The 27413-nt window shown below is 44.4% G+C and overlaps 1 protein-coding gene across 2 annotated transcripts in view; it reads left to right on the top strand.

Annotated features, from left to right (window-relative positions):
* The window catches only part of LOC110536391 (sushi domain-containing protein 2), a 42526-nt gene extending 21810 nt beyond the window's left edge, over positions 1-20716 (top strand). The window contains exons 14-15 of one of the 2 annotated variants that reach the window (XM_036936356.1): positions 13982-14078; positions 19993-20716. In XM_036936356.1, the coding sequence (XP_036792251.1) occupies positions 13982-14078; positions 19993-20041 (146 nt within the window). In that variant the 3' untranslated portion in view covers positions 20042-20716. The other variant, XM_036936355.1, reaches the window with a different exon arrangement.
* The last annotated feature ends 6697 nt before the right edge of the window (positions 20717-27413 follow it).

Below are 27413 nucleotides of genomic sequence, written 5' to 3'. Positions count from 1 at the left end.
GGAAGAACTCCAGGCCTTAGTTAGTGCATAACCAAAAAGTCAAGACAAACTTCGCTGGGATCTAGCAGTACACAAGAAATGGGAGAGAACTCTTGGTAATAAGTCATTAGTCTTAGTCGTATCATTAGTACTTGTTGCTGACAGTGACACTGTAACACACTGCTTCCCAGTACACTGCCTGGTGGTGAGAGAGGGGACATTATAACACTAACACAGTGTTTCAGGGCCTGGTTCCCAATACACTGCCTGGTGGTGAGAGAGGGGACATTATAATATGAACACAGTGTTTCAGGGCCTGGTTCCCAGTACACTGCCTGGGGGTGAGAGAGGGGACATTATAATATGAACACAGTGTTTCAGGGCCTGGTTCCCAGTACACTGCCTGGGGGTGAGAGAGGGGACATTATAATATGAACACAGTGTTTCAGGGCCTGGTTCCCAGTACACTGCCTGGGGGTGAGAGAGGGGACATTATAATATGAACACAGTGTTTCAGGGCCTGGTTCCCAGTACACTGCCTGGGGGTGAGAGAGGGGACATTATAATATGAACACAGTGTTTCAGGGCCTGGTTCCCAGTACACTGCCTGGGGGTGAGAGAGGGGACATTATAATATGAACACAGTGTTTGAGCAGTTTGTCAAAGAATGCATTTCCCACAAGGCTGTCAAAGTATACAGATGTCCAAACACTTGCATTCTTTCTCTCTTTCTTTCTCTCTCTCTCTTTCTCTCTCTTTCTTTCTCTCTCTCATAAAGTAATAACAGAAGAGAAGCGGGTCGGGTTGAGGGCCTCAGACCTTCACTATCACATATGGTTTCTGATGGGTTATAAGCAATTGTGTGCGGGTGAACAAACAGCATCACTAACACACACACACACTCCAAACAACCTACTGAAATGTGTGCTACCCCACTTATTTAGGGAATAGGGTGCCATTTGGGACTAAACAAGTTACTTATGTCCCATCCTGTAGGACTCCTATCCATGTCCCATAAACACTAATCTCTGTTAACCCAGAGGAAAATCTCATGTCATTTGGTCAGCTGTGTGATTAACGTCTGGGTTCATACGCGCTAGACATTGAGAGTTCCGGCAAAAACAACGTCTCCGCCCTCACAAAACGAAACTCTCAGCACTCAAAGCACTCGTGTTAGAGCAGTTTAAACACCGCCTTTCCCCAATCCTGATACGTCCAAATAACCAATGACTAAAACCCACAAAACCGGAACTAATGCTGCTCGGATCTCACTCCTCCCATTCAATCCTGGCAGATTCTTTCAGTCAACACGCAGCATCTGCCCATGGGGAGATGACATAAACACTAAAGAGTGACAGTAGAGACAGGAAATGCTTTGTCTGTGTTGTCCTCACCCTGTGTGAGTCACTACGGCAGTTGTAGAGTAGCATAAACATCCAGAGTAGTTAGCTGTAGTAAAGGGTAGGGTGATACAGGAGAACAGAGGTCTCCACATCCAGAGTAGTTAGCTGTAGTAAAGGGTAGGGTGATACAGGAGAACAGAGGTCTCCACATCCAGAGTAGTTAGCTGTAGTAAAGGGTAGGGTGATACAGGAGAACAGAGGTCTCCACATCCAGAGTAGTTAGCTGTAGTAAAGGGTAGGGTGATACAGGAGAACAGAGGTCTCCACATCCAGAGTAGTTAGCTGTAGTAAAGGGTAGGGTGATACAGGAGAACAGAGGTCTCCACATCCAGAGTAGTTAGCTGTAGTAAAGGGCAGGGTGATACAGGAGAACAGAGGTCTCCACATCCAGAGTAGTTAGCTGTAGTAAAGGGTAGGGTGATACAGGAGAACAGAGGTCTCCACATCCAGAGTAGTTAGCTGGAGTAAAGGGCAGGGTGATACAGGAGAACAGAGGTCTCCACATCCAGAGTAGTTAGCTGTAGTAAAGGGTAGGGTGATACAGGAGAACAGAGGTCTCCACATCCAGAGTAGTTAGCTGTAGTAAAGGGTAGGGTGATACAGGAGAACAGAGGTCTCCACATCCAGAGTAGTTAGCTGTAGTAAAGGGTAGGGTGATACAGGAGAACAGAGGTCTCCACATCCAGAGTAGTTAGCGGTAGTAAAGGGCAGGGTGATACAGGAGAACAGAGGTCTCCACATCCAGAGTAGTTAGCTGTAGTAAAGGGTAGGGTGATACAGGAGAACAGAGGTCTCCACATCCAGAGTAGTTAGCTGTAGTAAAGGGTAGGGTGATACAGGAGAACAGAGGTCTCCACATCCAGAGTACTTAGCTGTAGTAAAGGGTAGGGTGATACAGGAGAACAGAGGTCTCCACATCCAGAGTAGTTAGCTGTTGTAAAGGGTAGGGTGATACAGGAGAACAGAGGTCTCCACATCCAGAGTAGTTAGCGGTAGTAAAGGGTAGGGTGATACAGGAGAACAGAGGTCTCCACATCCAGAGTAGTTAGCTGTAGTAAAGGGTAGGGTGATACAGGAGAACAGAGGTCTCCACATCCAGAGTAGTTAGCTGTAGTAAAGGGTAGGGTGATACAGGAGAACAGAGGTCTCCACATCCAGAGTAGTTAGCTGTAGTAAAGGGTAGGGTGATACAGGAGAACAGAGGTCTCCACATCCAGAGTAGTTAGCTGTAGTAAAGGGTAGGGTGATACAGGAGAACAGAGGTCTCCACATCCAGAGTAGTTAGCTGTAGTAAAGGGTAGGGTGATACAGGAGAACAGAGGTCTCCACATCCAGAGTAGTTAGCTGTAGTAAAGGGTAGGGTGATACAGGAGAACAGAGGTCTCCACATCCAGAGTAGTTAGCTGTAGTAAAGGGTAGGGTGATACAGGAGAACAGAGGTCTCCACATCCAGAGTAGTTAGCTGTAGTAAAGGGCAGGGTGATACAGGAGAACAGAGGTCTCCACATCCAGAGTAGTTAGCTGTAGTAAAGGGTAGGGTGATACAGGAGAACAGAGGTTTCCACATCCAGAGTAGTTAGCTGTAGTAAAGGGTACGGTGATACAGGAGAACAGAGGTCTCCACATCCAGAGTAGTTAGCTGTAGTAAAGGGCAGGGTGATACAGGAGAACAGAGGTCTCCACATCCAGAGTAGTTAGCTGTAGTAAAGGGTAGGGTGATACAGGAGAACAGAGGTCTCCACATCCAGAGTAGTTAGCTGTAGTAAAGGGCAGGGTGATACAGGAGAACAGAGGTCTCCACATCCAGAGTAGTTAGCTGTAGTAAAGGGTAGGGTGATACAGGAGAACAGAGGTCTCCACATCCAGAGTAGTTAGCTGTAGTAAAGGGTAGGGTGATACAGGAGAACAGAGGTCTCCACATCCAGAGTAGTTAGCTGTAGTAAGTAGGGTGATACAGGAGAACAGAGATCTCCACATCCAGAGTAGTTAGCTGTAGTAAGTAGGGTGATACAGGAGAACAGAGGTCTCCACATCCAGAGTAGTTAGCTGTAGTAAAGGGTAGGGTGATACAGGAGAACAGAGGTCTCCACATCCAGAGTAGTTAGCTGTAGTAAAGGGCAGGGTGATACAGGAGAACAGAGGTCTCCACATCCAGAGTAGTTAGCTGTAGTAAAGGGTAGGGTGATACTGGAGAACAGAGGTCTCCACATCCAGAGTAGTTAGCTGTAGTAAGTAGGGTGATACAGGAGAACAGAGGTCTCCACATCCAGAGTAGTTAGCTGTAGTAAAGGGTAGGGTGATACAGGAGAACAGAGGTCTCCACATCCAGAGTAGTTAGCTGTAGTAAAGGGCAGGGTGATACAGGAGAACAGAGGTCTCCACATCCAGAGTAGTTAGCTGTAGTAAAGGGCAGGGTGATACAGGAGAACAGAGGTCTCCACATCCAGAGTAGTTAGCTGTAGTAAAGGGCAGGGTGATACAGGAGAACAGAGGTCTCCACATCCAGAGTAGTTAGCTGTAGTAAAGGGTAGGGTGATACAGGAGAACAGAGGTCTCCACATCCAGAGTAGTTAGCTGTAGTAAAGGGTAGGGTGATACAGGAGAAGAGGTCTCCACATCCAGAGTAGTTAGCTGTAGTAAAGGGTAGGGTGATACAGGAGAACAGAGGTCTCCACATCCAGAGTAGTTAGCTGTAGGAAAGGGCAGGGTGATACAGGAGAACAGAGGTCTCCACATCCAGAGTAGTTAGCTGTAGTAAGTAGGGTGATACAGGAGAACAGAGGCCTCCACATCCAGTGGGTCCTCTTTACCCAGGTCCGTAACTCCATCATATGGTCAGTCTTTTTATGGTATTTGAAAGATTTCAAATACTATTTGGACCCTGGTCTGGCTTCTATGGTGACACTGATGTGTCTAGTTGCTTTATGTACATATCTACCTCAATTTCCTCATTCCCCTGCATATCAACTCACTTCTTGTACCCCGTGTGTATAACCAAGTTATCATTGACTTGGTTCTGGTAGCCCATGTGTGTATATAACCAAGTTATCATTGACTTGGTTCTGGTAGCCCATGTGTATATAACCAAGTTATCATTGACTTGGTTCTGGTAGCCCATGTGTGTATATAACCAAGTTATCGTTGACTTGGTTCTGGTAGCCTGGCTATATACACATGGGTTATCATTGGTTCTGGTAGCCTGGCTATATACACATGGGTTATCATTGACTTGGATCTGGTAGCTTGTCTATATACACATGGGTTATCATTGACTTGGTTCTGGTAGCCTGGCTACATACACATGGGTTATCATTGACTTGGTTCTGGTAGCCCATGTGTGTATAGCCAAGCTATCATTGCTCATTGTGTATTTATTCTGGGTGTTAATTTTGTTTCTTATAACTATTGTTATTATTGTTATTATTATTATTATTATTATTATTATTATTATTATTATTATTATTATTAGTTATTATTATACTTTTTAACTTTTATTGTATTTTGCATTGTTGGAAAAGGACTCGTAAGTAAGCATTTCACTGTTGTTTACGACACGGGACAATGTGATTTGATGTGACAGGAGAGGTGACACACAGTTCTCTCTGTCAAAGGAGATCAACATTTGTTGTCACCAGAACTGGAGCACTGCCATTCCCTAATTATAATTTATTGGCTTTCATTGACGATGTACCTCGTCATGTACACATACTGTATGAGCAGATCAGTGGAGGCTGGTGGGAGGCGCTATAGGAGGACGGGCTCATTGTAATGGTTGAGATGGAATAAATGAACAGAGTCAAAAGTGTGGTTTCCATGTGTTTGATGTGTTCGATACCATTCCATTGAATCTATTCCAGCCATTACAATGAGCTCATCCTCCTACAGCTCTTCCCACCAGCCTCCACTGGAGCAGATACTATTTAAAATCTTTCATATATATATATACGGCCTCCCAAGTGGTGCAGCGGTCTGAGGCACTGCATCGCAGTGTTGCGGCGTCACTACAGCCTGGGGTTCGATCCCAGGCTCTGTCACAACCGGCCGTGACTGGGAGTACCATAGGGGGGCTCACAATTGATCCAGCATCGTCCGGGTTAAGGGAAGGTTTGGCCAGGGGGGCTTTACTTGGCTCATTGTGCTGTAGCGACTCCTTGTGGCGGGCCGAGCGCCTGCAGGCTGACTTCAGTCATCAGTTGGTGCAGCTAGCTTCCGGGTTAAGAGAGTGAGTGTTAAGAAGAGCAGCTTGGCACGTCATGTTTCATGTTCGCTTCTCCCGAGCCCGTTGGGGAGTTGCAGCGATGAGACAAGATCGTGGTCATGAAAAAGGGGGAAAAAATGTATTTAAAAAAAATAAAACATCTTTGATTTACTTTGAGCGCTAGATGGGGTTTGCCGTTTTGGGAATTCAATACGTTTTGTACCGCCAGACAAACTCAATAAACCACAGATAACGTATTTGATTGATTGGAAATAATAGTATTTGAACCTGGTTCTGTGTATGATAAATGACCTTTATCAGGGGTAATTTATTCTGCTAATCCATTTTAATATTCTTCGGCGTGGGAGATGAGTCACGCAGTGGAAGGGTGAGAGAGAAAGTCCCTAACTTCAAAAAGGACTCGGGAGAAAGAATCATCAAGTTGTAGAATTGGGCTGGGTCAAGTCACGCTCAGAGGAGGAGCGGAGGAGATGATTCAAGTCAAAATGACAGCAGCAGAGGACAGATGAAAAGAGAGAGAGAGATAGGTAGAGATGCTGACTGAAAAAGGCAGAGGAAATAAAACAATGAACACGTCTTGCTCTGTTTATTTCCATATGGCAACAAGGCATAGTGCAGAAATTGCGAGAGACTGGCGGCAGGTATCTTAGTGGTTAAGAGCGTTGGGCCAGTAAATGAAAGGTTTCTGGTTCGAATCCCGAGCCGACTAGGTGAAAAATCTGTCTGTGCCCTTGAGCAAGGCACCTTGACTCTAATTGCTCCTGTAAATCGCTCTGGATAAGAACGTCTGCTAAATAACTCAAATGTCAATGTAGACAAAGGGAGAGAAAGAGAGAGTGTGTCGGAATTGAAGAAGCAGGTTGTATAGAGAGGAGGAACTTGAAATGCCATCACAGTGCAAGACATTTAAACCTGTCATGTCCCTCTGCACCACTGTCTCTGTAAGGGAGCCTTCCTGAATAAACAAGGTCCCTGTCTGGGACCTCAGAGTAAACAATCTATTGTGATTAAAGAGGCTCTCTATCTTCACTTCTTCTCTTTTTATTTTTTCATATTCTTTCTCATCTGCATCTCTCTCTCTCTCGGTCACAAAGACCTGAGGGAGGGAGCCTGTGTGTTGGATCAGAGCAGAGCTGAGAAACACAGACACACCATTTCCATATTACAGGGGAGGTATTATTTATACTTGTTCATATTTATTTCCAGTCTTTCTCGTCAGATTTTGACAGTCAAGTCCTCCTCTGAAATATAACGTGCTCTGAACTTCTAATAAACCCACGATGGAGGATTCTGGTGAACTGTCACCGCTACAGAAAGTAACTCGTATTTAGATATGCACTTTAGATATAAGCACAATTTATTTCATACAGTGCATTCAGAATGTATTCAGACCCCTTCTCTTTTTCCACATTTTGTTACGTTACAGCCTTATTCTAAAATCATTAAATACTTTCCCCCCCTCATCCATCTACATACAATATTCAATAATGACAAAGCGAAAACAGGTTTTTACATTTTTGTAGTAATGTATTAAAACTGAAATTGTCTCAGGGGCCTCCTGTTTCCATGGATCATCCTTGAGATGTTTCTACAACTTGATTAGGAGTCCATCTCTGTAGCACTCCATCAGTCAGGCCTCTATGGTAGAGGGGCCAGACGGAAGCCACTCCTCAGTAAAAGGCACATGACCGACCGCTTGAAGTTTGCCAAAAGGCACCTAAAGACTCTCGAACCATGAGAAACAAGATTCTCTGCCCTGATGAAACCAAGATGGAACTCTTTCACCTGAATGCCAGGCGTCACGTCTGGAGGAAACCTGGCACCATCCCTACGGTGAAGCATGGTGGTGGCTGCATCATGCAGTATGAAACAGTGACTACTTGGTGTGCTTGTGATAGTGTGTAAACAACACATTCTGCATACACGCAACCTCTGTTTATCATCCTCGACACGCAACCTCTGTTTATCATCCTCGACACGCAACCTCTTTATCATCCTCGACACGCAACCTCTGTTTATCATCCTCGACACGTAACCTCTGTTTATCATCCTCGACACGCAACCTCTGTTTATCATCCTCGACACGTAACCTCTGTTTATCATCCTCGACACGCAACCTCTGTTTATCATCCTCGACACGCAACCTCTGTTTATCATCCTCGACACGCAACCTCTGTTTATCATCCTCGACACGCAACCTCTGTTTATCATCCTCGACACGCAACCTCTGTTCATCATCCTCGACACGTACAGTGGGGCAAAAAAGTATTCAGTCAGCCACCAATTGTGCAAGTTCTCCCACTTAAAAAGATGAGAGAGGCCTGTAATTTTCATCATAGGTACACTTCAACTATGACAGACAAAATTAGAAGAAAAAAAATCCAGAAAATCACATTGTAGGATTTTTAATGAATTTATTTGCAAATTATGGTGGAAAATAAGTATTTGGTCACCTACAAACAAGCAAGATTTCTGGCTCTCACAGACCTGTAACGTCTTTTTGGAAAAATAACGTTCCCAGAGTAAACAGGATATTTTGTCAGGACAAGATGCTGGAATATGCATATAATTGACAGCTTAGGATAGAAAACACTCTAAAATTACCAAAACTGTAAAAATATTGTCTATGAGTATAACAGAACTGATGTTGCAGGCGAAAGCCTGAGAAAAATCCAATCCGGAAGTGTCTCATGTTTTGAAAGCGCTGCGTTCCAATGCGTCCCTATTGAGCAGTGAATTGGCTATCAACCAGATTACTTTTTCTACGTATTCCCCAAGGTGTCTACAGCATTGTGACGTAGTTTTACGCATTTATGTTGAAGAATACCCGTAAGCGGCTACACTGCGCAACTGGTCACCTCATGGCTCCCAGAGTGACTCTCGCGTAAAATACAGAGGTAGCCATTATTCCAATTCGTCCTACTGAATAACCAATTGTCCCGGTGGATATATTATCGAATAGATATTTGAAAAACACCTTGAGGATTGATTATAAACAACGTTTGCCATGTTTCTGTCGATATTATGGAGCTAATTTGGAATATTTTTCGGCTTTTTTGTGACTGCAATTTCCGGGCGATTTCTCAGCCAAACGTGAAGAACAAACGGAGCTATTTCGCCTACAAAAATACTATTTTTGGAAAAAAGGAACATTGGCTATCTAACTTGGGAGTCTTGTGAGTGAAAACATCCGAAGCTCATCAAAGGTAAACGATTTAATTTGATTGCTTTTCTGATTTCCGTGACCAAGTTAACTGCTGCTAGCTGGACAAAATGCTATGCTAGGCTATCGATAAACTTACACAAATGCTTGTTTAGCTTTGGCTGTAAAGCATATTTTTAAAATCTGAGATGACAGGGTGATTAACAAAAGGCTAAGCTGTGTCTCAATATATTTCACTTGTGATTTTCATGAATAGGAATATTTTCTAGGAATATGTATGTCCGTTGCGTTATGCTAATTAGTGTCAGTCGATGATTACGCTCCCTCATGCGGGATGGGGAGTCGCTAGAGGTGCAGCTTGGTTTGAATAAATCAACTGTGGGAGCAATTATTAGGAAATGGAAGACATACAAGACCACTGATAATCTCCATCGATCTGGGGCTCCACGCAAGATCTCACCCCGTGGGGTCAAAATGATCACAAGAACGGTGAGCAAAAATCCCAGAACCACACGGGGGGACCTAGTGAATGACCTGCAGAGAGCTGGGACCAAAGTAACAAAGCCTACCATCAGTAACACACTACGCCATCAGGGACTCAAAACCTGCAGTGCCAGACGTGTCCCCCTGCTTAAGCCAGTACATGTCCAGGCCCGTCTGAAGTTTGCTAGAAATCAATTGGATGATCCAGAAGAAGATTAGGAGAATGTCATATGGTCAGATGAAACCAAAATATAACTTTTTGGTAAAAACTCAACTCGTCGTGTTTGGAGGACAAAGAATGCTGAGTTGCATGCAAAGAACACCATACCTACTGTGAAGCATGGTGGTGGAAACATCATGCTTTGGGGCTGTTTTTCTGCAAAGGGACCAGGACGACTGATCCGTGTGTAAAGGAAAGAATGAATGGGGCCATGTATCGTGAGATTGAGTGAAAACCTCCTTCCATCAGCAAGGGCATTGAAGATGAAACGTGGCTGGGTCTTGCAGCATGACAATGATCCCAAACACACCGGCCATCAACGAAGGAGTGGCTTCGTAAGAAGCATTTAAAGGTCCTGGAGTGGCCTAGCCAGTCTCCAGATCTCAACCCCATAGAAAATCTTTGGAGGGAGTTAAAAGTCTGTGTTGCCCAGCAACAGCCCCAAAACATCACTGCTCTAGAGGAGATCTGCATGGAGGAATGGGCCAAAATACCAGCAACAGTGTGTGAAAACGTTGTGAAGACTTACAGAAAACGTTTGACCTCTGTCATTGCCAACAAAGGGTATATAACAAAGTATTGAGATAAACTTTTGTTATTGACCAAATACTTATTTTCCACCATAATTTGCAAATAAATTCATTCAAAATCCTACAATGTGATTTTCTGGATTTTTTTTGTCTGTCATAGTTGAAGTGTACCTCTAATGAAAATTACAGGCCTCTCATCTTTTTAAGTGGGAGAACTTGCACAATTGGTGGCTGACTAAATACTTTTTTGCCCCACTGTAACCTCTGTTTATCATCCTTGACACGTAACCTCTGATCATTGTCAGACTATGAATGAGTTTTCATTAGTTTAGCCTTGTTTCTCAATACAGACCCTCGTGACATCACAGCCCTGTTTCACAGTACAGTGGGCTGTGGGACAGTCTCCCCACTCTCTCCCTCCATCCATCTTTTTGGACAGACTCCAGTCCGGATGAGTAGGTAGTGGACTGGAGATCTGATACAGCAGGATGGACTGGGATGGCATCTGCAGACATGTAAAAACCCAGCCATAGGTGATGTGTCCATCAGGGGAATGAGTGAAAGATAGAATCACAGTGCTCCTTATCTCCTCGGGGGGAAGGGAGAAGAGAAGACATGTGGAGAAGGAGAGAGTGTCCTACGAAGGATGGAGGAAGGGTGGAGAATGGAGGGAGAGAATGTGTGGGAAGGACAGTTGTGATATTATTATTATTTTATTTAATCTTTATTTAACTAGGCAAGTCAGTTAAGAACAAATTGTTATTTACAATGACAGCATACCCCGGCCAAACCCGGACGACGCTGGGCCATTTGTGCGCCGCCCCACGAGACTCCCAATCACGACCGGTTGTGATACAGCCTGGATTTGAACCAGGGTGTCTGTAGTGACACCTCTAGCACAGAGATGCAGCGCCTTCGACCGCTGCGCCACTCGGGAGGCCTGGTGGTAAAGTGAGAGTGATAGAGGTACTGCAGCATCCTAAAGAGACACCTTCTCTCACCTCCATGTCATGGTGTTTTTCCTTTCTCCTTATTGACACAAACTGTGTGAGGAAACGGAGGGTGAAGAGAGACGCTGCACACTTGAAGGTTACTCTCCTTGACTTTAAAGCAGAGTAATGGAAATATAGAATGGCTGTGGATACGTCCCAAATGGCACCCTATTTCTTGTTTAGTGCACTACTTTTAAGGAGGGGTCAATAGGGCTCTGGTCAAAAGGAGTGCACTATATAGGGAATAGGGTGCCATTTTGGTGTGTACCCAGATTCTCTGTGACAAGGTTCTTTTGATCTCTGTGCCACTGATTCAGTTGACTGTAATGTTATGTGGGTTTAACTCACAGCCTCTCAGGCTTCCACCGTTATCAGCCTGTACTGGCCTTCTAAGAGCCCTCATACAGACTAGCTAGTTGTAAACAACGGCTTAATGGCACTCTCACGTTCTGTGTGTTTTGACTGTCCTGTAACCCAAACACACGCATATGTTTGAAAGACCGCAAGTTAGAGAAAGTGTAAAGTACAATTGAAAAAGTGATCAAATAGAGGATGGGTGATATGATATCTACTGGAGGATGGTTGATATGATATCTAATGGAGGATGGGTGATATGATATCTACTGGAGGATGGGTGATATGATATCTAATGGAGGATGGGTGATATGATATCTACTGGAGGATGGGTGATATGATATCTACTGGAGGATGGTTGATATGATATCTAATGGAGGATGGGTGATATGATATCTACTGGAGGATGGGTGATATGATATCTAATGGAGGATGGGTGATATGATATCTACTGGAGGATGGGTGATATGATATCTACTGGAGGATGGGTGATATGATATCTACTGGAGGATGGTTGATATGATATCTAATGGAGGATGGGTGATATGATATCTACTGGAGGATGGGTGATATGATATCTACTGGAGGATGGTTGATATGATATCTAATGGAGGATGGGTGATATGATATCTACTGGAGGATGGGCGATATGATATCTACTGGAGGATGGGTGATATGATATCTACTGGAGGATGGGTGATATGATATCTACTAGAGGATGGGTGATATGATATCTACTGGAGGATGGGTGATATGATATCTACTGGAGGATGGGTGATATATCTACTGGAGGATGGGTGATATATCTACTGGAGGATGGGTGATATGATATCTACTGGAGGATGGGTGATATGATATCTACTGGAGGATGGGTGATATGATATCTACTGGAGGATGGGTGATATGATATCTACTAGAGGATGGGTGATATGATATCTACTGGAGGATGGGTGGTATGATATCTACTGGAGGATGGGTGATATGATATCTACTGGAGGATGGGTGATATGATATCTACTGGAGGATGGGTGATATAATATCAACTAGAGGATGGGTGATATGATATCTACTGGAGGATGGGTGATATATCTACTGGAGGATGGGTGATATGATATCTACTGGAGGATGGGTGATATGATATCTACTGGAGGATGGGTGATATGATATCTACTGGAGGATGGGGGATATGATATCTACTAGAGGATGGGTGATATGATATCTACTGGAGGATGGGTGGTATGATATCTACTGGAGGATGGTTGATATGATATCTACTGGAGGATGGGTGATATGATATCTACTGGAGGATGGGTGGTATGATATCTACTGGAGGATGGGTGATATGATATCTACTGGAGGATGGGTGGTATGATATCTACTGGAGGATGGGTGATATGATATCTACTGGAGGATGGGTGATATATCTACTGGAGGATGGGTGGTATGATATCTACTGGAGGATGGGTGGTATGATATCTACTGGAGGATGGGTGGTATGATATCTACTGGAGGATGGGTGATATGATATCTACTGGAGGATGGGTGATATGATATCTACTGGAGGATGGGTGATATGATATCTACTGGAGGATGGGTGGTATGATATCTACTGGAGGATGGGTGATATGATATCTACTGGAGGATGGGTGATATGATATCTACTGGAGGATGGGTTGTGTGTTTGCATGTGTACAAAGGGCTGTAAGAGAGATTAGTTTATATCCTTGCTTTTCTCCCCAGACTTTCACATGAAGTACTGCAGCAGAACAGTTGTTCATTCAGACAACTTGGAGCTGTAGTCTGGTTCTGTCAGATAGCTTGAATCCAGGATGGGATTTAAAGTGCAGTAATACTTTCTAATGGAAAAAGTTACTGGGCATCTAATAATGTGTTCCTTGGATCAATGTGGTTTTCAACAGATAAACAAGAAGATCAAATTAGTTTCCCACTGTTTTTGTGACATCCACCTAACATAACTTCTCAACCTCTTCCCTCCATTACCCTACATGTACATATGTTGTGGGGTGTCCCTGTGACCCCCCCCCCCTCTGGGGTAATGTGATGGTCCAGTGTGATCACTGATGCATTCCTCTATTGCTCCCTTGGGCCGTACTATGAGATTGGGTGGGGGTGGGGGGGTAGTGAAGTAATGATCTGCCTGAGGCTATTGAACCAGGATCAGAGGAATGTTAGACCTGACTTCCCAGTCTCCCTGCGCTCATAGCCTCCAGGCCCCACAGGCAGGTCTTTTATCAGGGCCGCCTGTCAACCCGTGCCCCAGGTTTTGGGCCTGGCCTGGTAGAGGGACTCGGGAGGCCTCTGCTCCAGCATCTGAGGGCCAGTGCATATGGTGGTTAGATGTGGAGCTAACCACCATATGGAGAGATTAATTGGAAAACTTCAGGGAGCATGCGATGGCTGGGTGTGTGTTTGTCTGTCTGTCTTCGTGTGTGTTTCTAGTCCTCTTCAAATCATATTATATAGTTCCTTGGTTTCCTTCTGCCTGTGCTGCATTGATAAGTAACACATTGATAAATTGTTCTACACTGAGAGATACATTAGTTTGTTGTGTGTAACATGTCTTTGGTTTTGAGGAAAGTTCTATGTATTATTATAGTTTGTGGTGTTTGTGTTCCAGATAATGTCCTAGGAGTGGTGCTGGGTTCTGTGTTTTCCATAGCTACTCTGATAACCATGGGGGTGATGATCCATCTACACTTCAGGAAACAGAAAAGGTGGGTTCACTGTTTCTCTCTCTCACACACACACGGAAACACACTCACAGACACACACTCGCGCGCACGGACACACACACACTCGCGCGCACGGACACACACGCACTCGCGTGCACAGACACACACACACACACAGCATGGACACACGTTTTAGCTAAGAAACCAAAGCAGTGATCTGCAGTAACAGATTGGGTCTCAAACCTGGGCCGTCTGTTCCTGGGGTCCCACCACTGAGCTAAAGCCTGTTAGATTTACACACCAGTCTACTACTGCTAGATGGTTGTTACTAAAAACAGTAGACATGTCCAGGTCTCAAGACAATGCTACTCAATCAGATGTAGTTCTTCCACCTTCACTACGTGTACAGTTACTCTGTCTCCCTCTTCACATGGTAACAGACATTCATCACAGTGACACAGAGTTGAATCATTCACTAACAGACAATCACAGTGACACAGAGTTGAATGATTCACTAACAGACAATCACAGTGACACAGAGTTGAATGATTCACTAACAGACAATCACAGTGACACAGAGTTGAATGATTCACTAACAGACAATCACAGTGACACAGAGTTGAATGATTCACTAACAGACAATCACAGTGACACAGAGTTGAATGATTCACTAACAGACAATCACAGTGACACAGAGTTGAATGATTCACTAGCAGACAATCACAGTGACACAGAGTTGAATGATTCACTAACAGACATTCATCACAGTGACACAGAGTTGAATGATTCACTAACAGACAATCACAGTGACACAGAGTTGAATCATTCACTAACAGACAATCACAGTGACACAGAGTTGAATGATTCACTAACAGACAATCACAGTGACACAGAGTTGAATGATTCACTAACAGACAATCACAGTGACACAGAGTTGAATGATTCACTAACAGACAATCACAGTGACACAGAGTTGAATGATTCACTAACAGACAATCACAGTGACACAGAGTTGAATGATTCACTAGCAGACAATCACAGTGACACAGAGTTGAATGATTCACTAACAGACATTCATCACAGTGACACAGAGTTGAATGATTCACTAACAGACAATCACAGTGACACAGAGTTGAATGATTCACTAACAGACAATCACAGTGACACAGAGTTGAATCATTCACTAACAGACAATCACAGTGACACAGAGTTGAATGATTCACTAACAGACAATCACAGTGACACAGAGTTGAATGATTCACTAACAGACAATCACAGTGACACAGAGTTGAATGATTCACTAACAGACAATCACAGTGACACAGAGTTGAATGATTCACTAGCAGACAATCACAGTGACACAGAGTTGAATGATTCACTAACAGACATTCATCACAGTGACACAGAGTTGAATGATTCACTAACAGACAATCACAGTGACACAGAGTTGAATGATTCACTAGCAGACAATCACAGTGACACAGAGTTGAATGATTCACTAACAGACATTCATCACAGTGACACAGAGTTGAATGATTCACTAACAGACAATCACAGTGACACAGAGTTGAATCATTCACTAACAGACAATCACAGTGACACAGAGTTGAATGATTCACTAACAGACAATCACAGTGACACAGAGTTGAATGATTCACTAACAGACAATCACAGTGACACAGAGTTGAATGATTCACTAACAGACAATCACAGTGACACAGAGTTGAATGATTCACTAACAGACAATCACAGTGACACAGAGTTGAATGATTCACTAACAGACAATCACAGTGACACAGAGTTGAATGATTCACTAGCAGACAATCACAGTGACACAGAGTTGAATGATTCACTAACAGACATTCATCACAGTGACACAGAGTTGAATGATTCACTAACAGACAATCACAGTGACACAGAGTTGAATGATTCACTAACAGACAATCACAGTGACACAGAGTTGAATCATTCACTAACAGACAATCACAGTGACACAGAGTTGAATGATTCACTAACAGACAATCACAGTGACACAGAGTTGAATGATTCACTAACAGACAATCACAGTGACACAGAGTTGAATGATTCACTAACAGACATTCATCACAGTGACACAGAGTTGAATGATTCACTAAACGACACTGAATCTCCTGTTCAGCAGGATGCCATACAGGAACGTGTTATATGATATAGACGTTGTCGGCAGACGGCATAAAATAGATAAGATATGGATATGATGGCAGGCTTTTCCTGTCCACCTTAGCTGAGAGTTCATCCCTTTTGAGTGTCTTCTTCATTGAATTCAATTATAGGATTTCAATGGTCTTCATTTCAACCCACAAAGGGTTTTATATAGACAATATACATTGAGTGTACAAAACATTAGGAACACCCTCCTAATATTGAGTTGTACCTCACTTTTGCCCTCAGAACAGCCTCAATTTGTCAGGGCAGGGACTCTACAAGGTGTCAAGGGATGCTGGCTCATGTTTACTCCAATGCGTCTCGCAGTTGTGTTTAAGTTAGCTGGATGTCCTTTGGGTGGTGGACTATTCTTGATACACGCAGGAAACTGTTGAGCGTGAAAAACACATTAGTGTTACAGTTCTTGACACACTCAAACCGGTGCGCCTGGCACCTACTGCCATACCCCATTCAAAGGCACTTCAATCTTTTGGCACATACACAATCCATGTTTCAATTGTCTTAAGCCTTAACAATCCTTCTTTAACCCGTCTCCTCCCCTTCATCTACACTGATTGAAGTGGATTTAACAAGTGACATCAATAAGGGATCATAGCTTTCACCTGTATTCACCTGGTCAGTCTATGTCATGGAAAGAGCAGGTGTTCCTAATGTTTTGTCCACTCAGTGTACATTATACAGATGTTATAGAGACAGACATAGGGGTAATTTAAACAAAAAGTGTATTTTTAACTTTTTATTTAACTAGGTAAGTCAGTTAAGAACAGGTCAGTATTTACAATGAAGGTCCACTAGGGAACAGTGGGTTAACTGCCTTGTTCAGGGGCAGAACGACAGATTTTTACCTTGTCAGCTCTGGGATTCCATCCAGCAACTTTTCGGTTACTGGCCCAACACTCTACTGGCCCAACACTCTACTGGCCCAACACTCTACTGTCCCAACACTCTACTGGCCCAACACTCTACTGGCCCAACACTCTAACCACTAGGCTACCTGATAAGATATGATAAAATAGATGTCCCACGAATGTCTTAATTCCCAATGAACAAAGAAAACGATGATTCATGATTACCATTGATCCCACCTGCCAGCCTCTGAGCCCCCCTCATAAACCACAGACACACACACACGCTCATAAAACCCTTCTGATCTGATCAAACGATACAGTATATCTTCATATTTGGCTAGACCCAGGCTGTGTCCCAAATGGCACCCTCTTCCCTATGTAGTGCAATATTTTTGACTAGGTCCCCATAGGGAAATAGGGTGCCATTTGTGACGTAGCATACACCATCTGTGGATAAACCTCTCCCTCAGTACACTACACTACTGGAACAGAAGCCAGCTACCGTAGCTCCTGGGCTCGCTAGCTAACCAAATGACAGGCCTATTTTTATGGGCCTCGTAGACATCAAGAGGGCTTCCCCCCCCTCCCGCCATAACTCTCCTATGGAAGACAAGGGATGGTTTGTCTTGGCCCCTGCTCCCAGGTGCACTTGGAGCGTTCAGCCGGTGTTCTGAAGGTAGAGAAATGAACGACTATGGTTTACACCCGTAAGGGGGAGAGGGGAGCGCACCTGCCCTGTTTTTAGAGGGTTGATGAGGATTGATGATCACCTCGCTTTCATCCGTAGAGCGAGCGAGCGAGCGAGGGAGGGAGATAAGTGTCAAAGGTCATTATTACCTGTGTGGATAGGGAGCACCGGAGGCCAGAGGGGGTATCACACACTCACTTTAGCAGGACAAACATCTACATACATGTTACATGCTGAGATAATAAGGACACATCTACCTACATGTTACATGCTGAGGTAATAAGGACACATCTACATGTTACATGCTGAGGTGATAAGGACACATCTACATACATGTTACATGCTGAGGTGATAAGGACACATCTACATACATGTTACATGCTGAGGTGATAAGGACACATCTACATACATGTTACATGCTGAGGTAATAAGGACACATCTACATGTTACATGCTGAGGTAATAAGGACACATCTACATACATGTTACATGCTGAGGTGATAAGGACACATCTACATACATGTTACATGCTGAGGTGATAAGGACACACATCTACATACATGTTACATGCTGAGGTGATAAGGACACATCTACATACATGTTACATGCTGAGGTGATAAGGACACATCTACATACATGTTACATGCTGAGGTGATAAGGACACACATCTACATACATGTTACATGCTGAGGTGATAAGGACACATCTACATACATGTTACATGCTGAGGTAATAAGGACACATCTACATACATGTTACATGCTGAGGTGATAAGGACACACATCTACATACATGTTACATGCTGAGGTAATAAGGACACACATCTACATACATGTTACATGCTGAGGTAATAAGGACACACATCTACATACATGTTACATGCTGAGGTAATAAGGACACATCTACATACATGTTACATGCTGAGGTAATAAGGACATGTGGGAAAGCTCACCAAAGGCATTCCTGTGAACTCATACCATTAAACACACCATGACACCTTCCTTGGGTCAACACACACTTGTCATTGATGGAGACACACACACACACACACACACACACACACACACACACACACACACACACACACACACACACACACACACAGTGGTCTGGTCTGGTATGGCCTGGCCTGTTCTGGTCTTGTTTGCGTGATACTCTGCTACTTCCTCTGATGCTGTGTAGAGAGGGCATAGAAACCCATACCATATCAGTCCCTTGCTCCATCCTCAGCCCCTTGCTCCATCCTCAGCCCCTTGCTCCATCCTCAGCCCCTTGCTCCATCCTCAGCCCCTTGCTCCATCCTCAGCCCCTTGCTCCATCCTCAGGTAATTGCTCCATCCTCGGCCCCTTGCTCCATCCTCGGCCCCTTGCTCCATCCTCGGCCCCTTGCTCCATCCTCGGCCCCTTGCTCCATCCTCGGCCCCTTGCTCCATCCTCGGCCCCTTGCTCCATCCTCGGCCCCTTGCTCCATCCTCGGCCCCTTGCTCCATCCTCGGCCCCTTGCTCCATCCTCGGCCCCTTGCTCCATCCTCGGCCCCTTGCTCCATCCTCGGCCCCTTGCTCCATCCTCGGCCCCTTGCTCCATCCTCGGCCCCTTGCTCCATCCTCAGATCCTTGCTCCATCCTCAGCCCCTTGCTCCATCCTCGGCCCCTTGCTCCATCCTCAGCCCCTTGCTCCATCCTCAGGTCCTTGCTCCATCCTCAGGTCCTTGCTCCATCCTCGGCCCCTTGCTCCATCCTCAGCCCCTTGCTCCATCCTCAGATCCTTGCTCCATCCTCAGATCCTTGCTCCATCCTCAGGTCCTTGCTCCATCCTCAGCCCCTTGCTCCATCCTCAGATCCTTGCTCCATCCTCAGATCCTTGCTCCATCCTCAGACCCTTGCTCCATCCTCAGATCCTTGCTCCATCCTCAGGTCCTTGCTCCATCCTCAGCCCCTTGCTGCAGACACATCTATCTTTTCCCTGCAGGCCCCAACAGGCCCTAGTCCTCCCCAACCTGCGCCACGGCAGGACACATCAAAGAAGGACAAGGGGCCTCGGTCAGAAGCCACCCAGGGGGTCGGAGATGGGGTGGGGTTATGTGTGTGTCTGAGTAGCCTGTTATACACAGTATTACTGTTTCTGTAATCTATTGCTGGCAGCACCTTGTCACAAATTCTGGGTCTGTGTAGAGTAAAGGTGATTTCTGATTCTGATTCTTTCTGTTTTATTTCAGAGAAAGACAAGAGAGGCTGGATAGAAAGGTGATATTTGAACAGAGTTGATGTCCTCTTGTGTAACTCTCCCTGTCCATGATGTTTTTTAAATTAACCTACAATTGCATCGCCCTTAAGCTGGCCTCAACATGCACTAACGTAGGTGCAAATGACGTTCCCTACACCATATAGACCAGGGATAATGCATTGTCTTCATGGTGTAGTACATGTGTACGTTGCACTGTAGATTACTTTAAATAACGGCCTGTAAATGAAGGCTGACAGAGCAGGCCTGCTTGGTTTGTTCACGGTCTTGACATTTTCCTAGGACTAAATGTTATGCTGGGAAACAATATTATGTGAATACTTTTGAGCTCCCGTCTAGGTTGTCACTCCATGTTCCTGTTAACTTAGAATGGTCCCAGATGTACACTCTCTTAGGTTTTTTAGAGTCAATCTCCTGATCGTTTTAAAAGGTTAAATGACTTTGACCAGTTATATAGCTCATGTGTGTGTGTGTGTGTGTGGGCTCACTGCCTTTGTTCATTCCATTTCAATGGTTGAGCAAAAGTCATTCGGAAGAACATGCCACCAAATGGCTGCCAATTGCACAATGGCAAAGCTCATGCTTTTTTTTTTTTTATCTTCAAATGAAGTACAAATATTGAATAATGAATAGATACTGTTGCACAATAATATTTGATTGCAATTCAATGAAGGAAAATAAATACACTTGTGAAAGTATGGCTGTGAATTTGTTTTTCCTCTGTTCTTTTGAAAACGTTGTCTATAGCTGTGGCAATGCATTATTGCAAAAATAATGGCTATTTTTGTGTTCTGTTGCATCCAGCTAATGGTCACTGTGCTACAGGTTAGTGTGTGTCTATGTCACTGTGCTACAGGTTAGTGTGTGTCTATGTCACTGTGCTACAGGTTAGTTTGTATATGTCACTGTGCTACAGGTTAGTGTCTCTATGTCACTGTGCTACAGGTTAGTGTCTCTATGTCACTGTGCTACAGGTTAGTGTCTCTATGTCACTGTGCTACAGGTTAGTGTCTCTATGTCACTGTCCTACAGGTTAGTGTCTCTATGTCACTGTCCTACAGGTTAGTGTCTCTATGTCACTGTGCTACAGGTTAGTGTCTCTATGTCACTGTGCTACAGGTTAGTGTGTCTCTGTCACTGTGCTACAGGTTAGTGTCTCTATGTCACTGTGCTACAGGTTAGTGTCTCTATGTCACTGTGCTACAGGTTAGTGTCTCTATGTCACTGTGCTACAGGTTAGTGTCTCTATGTCACTGTCCTACAGGTTAGTGTCTCTATGTCACTGTCCTACAGGTTAGTGTCTCTATGTCACTGTGCTACAGGTTAGTGTCTCTATGTCACTGTGCTACAGGTTAGTGTCTCTATGTCACTGTGCTGCCCAACACAACAACCCCACCTAACTGTGTGCCCTTCGTGATTTTGAACCCAAGTAACCTCTCCTTCTCCACAACACACTCTGGCAGGGTACGAGGAAACAGAGGGACCCCTTCCGTCCAACACCAATGATCTCATCATAAGATACAGTACCTTCAGAAAGTATTCATACCCCTTGATTTATTCCACATTTTGTTGTGTTACAACCTGAATTCAAAATTAATTAAATATTGTTTTGTTCTCACCCATCTATACACAATACCCCATATTGACAAAGTGAAAATATCCTTTTAGAAGTTGTTGCAAATTTATTGAAAATGAAATACAGAAATATCTCACTTACATAAGTATTCACACCCCTGTGTCAATAATTTGTAGAAGCACCTTTGACAGCGATTTGAGCTTTGAGTCGTCTTTATCAGATTTGAGTCGTCTTGGGTATGTCAGTATCAGATTTGAGTCATCTTGGGTATGTCAGTATCAGATTTGAGTCGTCTTGGGTATGTCAGTATCAGATTTGAGTCATCTTGAGTATGTCAGTATCAGATTTGAGTCGTCTTGGGTTTGTCAGTATCAGATTTGAGTCATCTTGGGTTTGTCAGTATCAGATTTGAGTTGTCTTGGGTATGTCAGTATCAGATTTGAGTCGTCTTGGGTATGTCAGTATCAGATTTGAGTCGTCTTGGGTATGTCAGTATCAGATTTGAGTCGTCTTGGGTATGTCAGTATCAGATTTGAGTCGTCTTGGGTATGTCAGTATCAGATTTGAGTCGTCTTGGGTATGTCAGTATCAGATTTGAGTCATCTTGAGTATGTCAGTATCAGATTTGAGTCATCTTGGGTTTGTCAGTATCAGATTTGAGTCATCTTGGGTTTGTCAGTATCAGATTTGTACATCTGGATTTGGGGATTTTCTCCCATTCTAACTTGCAGATTTTCTCAAGCTGTTTTAAGTTAAATGGGGTAGTGGTGGTGAACAGCAATCTTCAAGTCTTTCCACATATTTTCAAGGGGTTCAAGTCTGTGCTTTGGCCTGGCCACTCTAGGACGTTCACATTCTTGTTCTGAAGCCATTCCAGTGTTGATTTAAATGTATGCTTAAGGTCCTTGTCCTGTTGGAACACAAATATTCACCCCTGTCTGTTTCTTGCACTCTGAAGCAGGTTCTCATTAAGGATTCTCCTGTATTTGGCACCATTCATTGTTCCCTCTATCCTTACCAGTCTCCCAGTCCCTGCCGGTGAAAATAATCCCCATAGCATGATGCTGCCACCAGCAGACATGGTGTGTTGCATTCAGGCCAAAGACTTCAATCAGTCTTTCACATTCATTTTCTCAGGAGTGGCTTTCTCTTCCGCTCTCTCATGAAGCCCAGATTGGCTCCAGAGACTGAGGTCCTTCTGGCAGGTTCTCCTGTCTCAGCCAAGGAACTCTGTAGTTCTTTCAGAGTGGTCTTTTCTGATTCTTGGTCACCTCCCTGACCAAGGTCCTTCTTGCCCAGTTGCTCAGTTTGGTCAGACGGCCAGGTAGTTCCATATTTTTCAAATGGCCCGATGATGGAGACCACTGTGCTGTTGGAAACTTTCAACACTCTAGACATTGTTTTATACCCTTCCCCAGAGATCTTCCTCATCACAATCTCTATCTCAGAGATTTACAGACCATTCGTTTGACTTTATGGTATAGTTTCTGCTCTGACAAGTCAAGGGGTGTGTGTGTGTGGGTACTGCCGGCGATGGAGCGGGGTATGTGTGTGTGTTTGCATTCGTGTGTGTATGTGTTAGGGGGAGGCTAATTGAAATAGCCTGTCCCTGGTGGACTTTAGTTCTTTGATGTTGTGCGGTGTGCAGCCCGGCGAGCTGTGGTTGGTTCATGGCTACCAGCTGTGATCCATTACCAGGACCAGAGGAACCACATAGACCCTGTAGACAGAGGCTGGTTGTTGGGGAATGGGTACTACAGGCCATACTACAGGCCATACTACAGGCTACTGTAGAGAGACCCTGTAGACAGAGGCTGGTTGTTGGGGAATGGGTACTACAGGCCATACTACAGGCTACTGTAGAGAGACCCTGTAGACAGAGGCTGGTTGTTGGGGAATGGGTACTACAGGCTACTGTAGAGAGACCCTGTAGACAGAGGCTGGTTGTTGGGGAATGGGTACTACAGGCTACTGTAGAGAGACCCTGTAGACAGAGGCTGGTTGTTGGAGAATGGGTACTACAGGCTACTGTAGAGAGACCCTGTAGACAGAGGCTGGTTGTTGGAGAATGGGTACTACAGGCTACTGTAGAGAGACCCTGTAGACAGAGGCTGGTTGTTGGAGAATGGGTACTACAGGCTACTGTAGAGAGACCCTGTAGACAGAGGCTGGTTGTTGGAGAATGGGTACTACAGGCTACTGTAGAGAGACCCTGTAGACAGAGGCTGGTTGTTGGAGAATGGGTACTACAGGCTACTGTAGAGAAACCCTGTAGACAGAGGCTGGTTGTTGGGAAATGGGTACTACAGGACATACTACAGGCTACTGTAGAGAGACCCTGTAGACAGAGGCTGGTTGTTGGGAAATGGGTACTACAGGTTAGTCAAATCCTAAATACAGGTGCTGTCTGAATGTCTTTTTGCAAAAAACACCCCAGAAATAGACAGCGAGACATAGACACACACAGCTACTGCCCTAGAGATAGAAAGAGAGTGACATAGACACACACAGCTCATGTCCTAGAAATAGACAGAGAGTGATGTAGACACACACAGCTCATGTCCTAGAAATAGACAGAGAGTGATGTAGACACACAGCTCATGTCCTAGAAATAGACAGAGAGTGATGTAGACACACACAGCTCATGTCCTAGAAATAGACAGAGAGTGATGTAGACACACACAGCTCATGTCCTAGAAATAGACAGAGAGTGATGTAGACATACACAGCTCATGTCCTAGAAATAGACAGAGAGTGATGTAAACACACACAGCTCATGTCCTAGAAATAGACAGAGAGTGATGTAGACACACAGCTCATGTCCTAGAAATAGACAGAGAGTGATGTAGACACACACAGCTCATGTCCTAGAAATAGACAGAGAGTGATGTAGACACACACAGCTCATGTCCTAGAAATAGACAGAGAGTGATGTAGACACACACAGCTCATGTCCTAGAAATAGACAGAGAGTGATGTAGACACACACAGCTCATGTCCTAGAAATAGACAGAGAGTGATGTAGACACACACAGCTCCCGCCTTGACACCAACAACAACAAAAAAGAACACCCTCAGGTACAGTACACTCCTGTCCACACACACACACACACACACACATACACACACACGCACACACCTACAGCTACTAAGACACCAACAACAACGTTAAAAGAACACGCCTAGTGTGTACTAGCTCAGCTCTACAAGTCTCCTACATTGGAGGTCTATATACATGTATAACTGAGATTAGTTGACTGTGAAATTTCACTGCTTTCATGTGTCAATCGTTGGTTACAAGGAAGGCAATGGAGCAGATCGCTAAGGCCTGTACTGTTCAGAGAGTCACATGCTGATTAAGTTGTGCGTGTGTGCGTGCGTGTGTGTTTCATCTCAGCGGGGGGCCTGTTCATTTCTGAAGCAGAGTATTTACGCATGTCTTATATCCCACTCCTCTTAATTAGCCAAATCAAATTCAAACGTAAATAAATGCTTTCTGCTCTGTCCAAACCTGTTTCTCTCACTGGGAGTTTTCCCCTGCTTTAAATCCTCGGTTTTATCCTCCTTTAAACTGAGGGCTTAGGGAAAAGGCCCTGTGTAGTGGTTTTGGCCAAAGCTTCTGTTTTTAGTGAGCGTTTTCTTTCAAGTCTGGGTGTTGCAGCTTTGCAGGTGCACATTGTTCTGGCTTCTCTTGATGATTTGACTCATGGAAACAGTAGGTTACGTTAGACTATACAGTAGGTTACAGTAGGATGCAGTAAGTTACAGTAGGCTATATAGTAATTTCCAGTAGGCTATACACAGTGTTGGAAAAAGTACCCAATTGTCATACTTGAGTAAAAGTAAAGAAACCTTAATAGAAAATGACTAAAGTAAACGTGAAAGTCACCCAGTAAAATACTACTTGTGTAAAAGATAGCCAGGGGCACACTCCAACACTCAGACATCATTTACAAACCAAGCATTTGTGGTTAGTGAGTCCGCCAGATCAGAGGCAGTTGAGACGACCAGGGATGTCCTCTTGATAAGTATGTGAATTGGACCATGTTCTGTCCTGCTAAGCATTAAAAATGTAACAAGTTATTTTGGGTGTCGGAAAATGTATGGAGTAAAAAGTACATCATTTTCTTTAGGAATGTAGTTAAGAAAAAGTTGGCAAAAAATATTAATAGTAAAGTACAGATACCCCCAAAAACTCCCTAATTAGTACTTTAAAGTACTTTACACCACTGGCTATACAGTAGGTTCCAGTATGTTACAGTAGGCTAAACCATAGGTCATAGTAGGCTACAGTATGTTACAGTAGGTTACAGTAGGCTAAACCATAGATCAACGTAGGTTACAGTAGGCTACAGTACGTTCCAGTAGGTTACAGTAGGCTATACAGTAGGTTACAGAAGGCTATACAGTAGGTTCCAGTATGTTCCAGTAGGCTACAGTACGTTCCAGTAGGTTACAGTAGCCTATACAGTAGGTTACAGTAAGCTATACAGTAGGTTACAGTAGCCTATACAGTAGGTTACAGTAGGCGGCAGTTAGTTCCAGTAGCCTATACAGTAGGTTCCAGTAAGCTATACAGTAGGTTACAGAAAACTATACAGTAGGTTATAGTAGTCTATACAGTAGGCTACACTAGGCTACAGTAGGTTCCAGTAGCCTATACAGTAGGTTACAGTAACCTATACAGTAGGTTACAGTAACCTATACATTAGGTTGCAGAAAGCTATACAGTAGGTTACAGTAAACTATACAGTATGTTACAGTAGGCTACAGTTGGTTCCAGTAGCCTATACAGTATGTTCCAGTAGCCTATACAGTAGGTTCTAGTAGGCTACAATATGCTGCTTCATCAATGGGATCCTCTTCTAATAGAACCTCAGCTACTCTAGCCTAGTTCCAGATCTGTTTGTGCTGTCTTGCCAACTCCTATGGTCATTGTCATACCAAACAATGTCATTGACCATTGGAGTTGGTATTGCGTCTCAAATTGATCAGGGACCAGGCTACATCTACTCTGTAGTATAAATGGTCTACTGGTCATTATAGTCCTGTACTTACATTTGTTTGAGATACAAAAACAGACTCTAACACTAACTACACTTGACATTAACACTCTCTTTGTGTCACACCCTGATCTGTTTCACCTGTATTGTGCTTGTCTCCACCCCCCCCCCAGGTGTCTCTCATTTGTTCCCATTATCCCCTGTGTATTTATACCGGTGGTTTCTGTTTGTCTGTTGCCAGTTCATCTTGTCAGGCCTACCAGCATGTTTTTCCATACTCCTGTTTGTCTAGTCCTCCCGGTTCCGACCTTTTCTGCCTGCCATACCATTCTGCCTGCCCTGAGCTCGCCTGCCATACCATTCTGCCTGCCCTGAGCTCGCCTGCCATACCATTCTGCCTGCCCTGAACTCGCCTGCCATACCATTCTGCCTGCCCTGAGCTTGCCTGCCATACCATTCTGCCTGCCCTGAACTCGACCGCCATACCATTCTGCCTGCCCTGAGCTCGCCTGCCATACCATTCTGCCTGCCCTGAGCCCGCCTGCCCATACCATTCTGCCTGCCCTGAGCTCGCCTGCCATACCATTCTGACTGCCCTGAGCTCGAGCCTGCCTGCTGTCCTGCACCCATCTGACTCTGACCTGGTTTACAAACTTCTGCCTGTCCTTCACCTGCCCCTTGTCTATTAATAAATATCAGAGACTCGAACCATCTGCCTCCTGTGTCTGCATTTGGGTCTCTTCCTGTGTTGTTATAGTACGAACTGGCCATGACTGACCCAGCAGACTCGGACCAGCTCCGCAACACTGTCTCCAT

This window comes from Oncorhynchus mykiss, chromosome 11, assembly GCF_013265735.2.
Source record: "Oncorhynchus mykiss isolate Arlee chromosome 11, USDA_OmykA_1.1, whole genome shotgun sequence".
Lineage (NCBI taxonomy): Eukaryota > Metazoa > Chordata > Actinopteri > Salmoniformes > Salmonidae > Oncorhynchus > Oncorhynchus mykiss.
The sequence above is the reverse complement of the archived record's forward strand: the minus strand, read 5'-3'. Positions and strand labels throughout refer to the sequence as shown.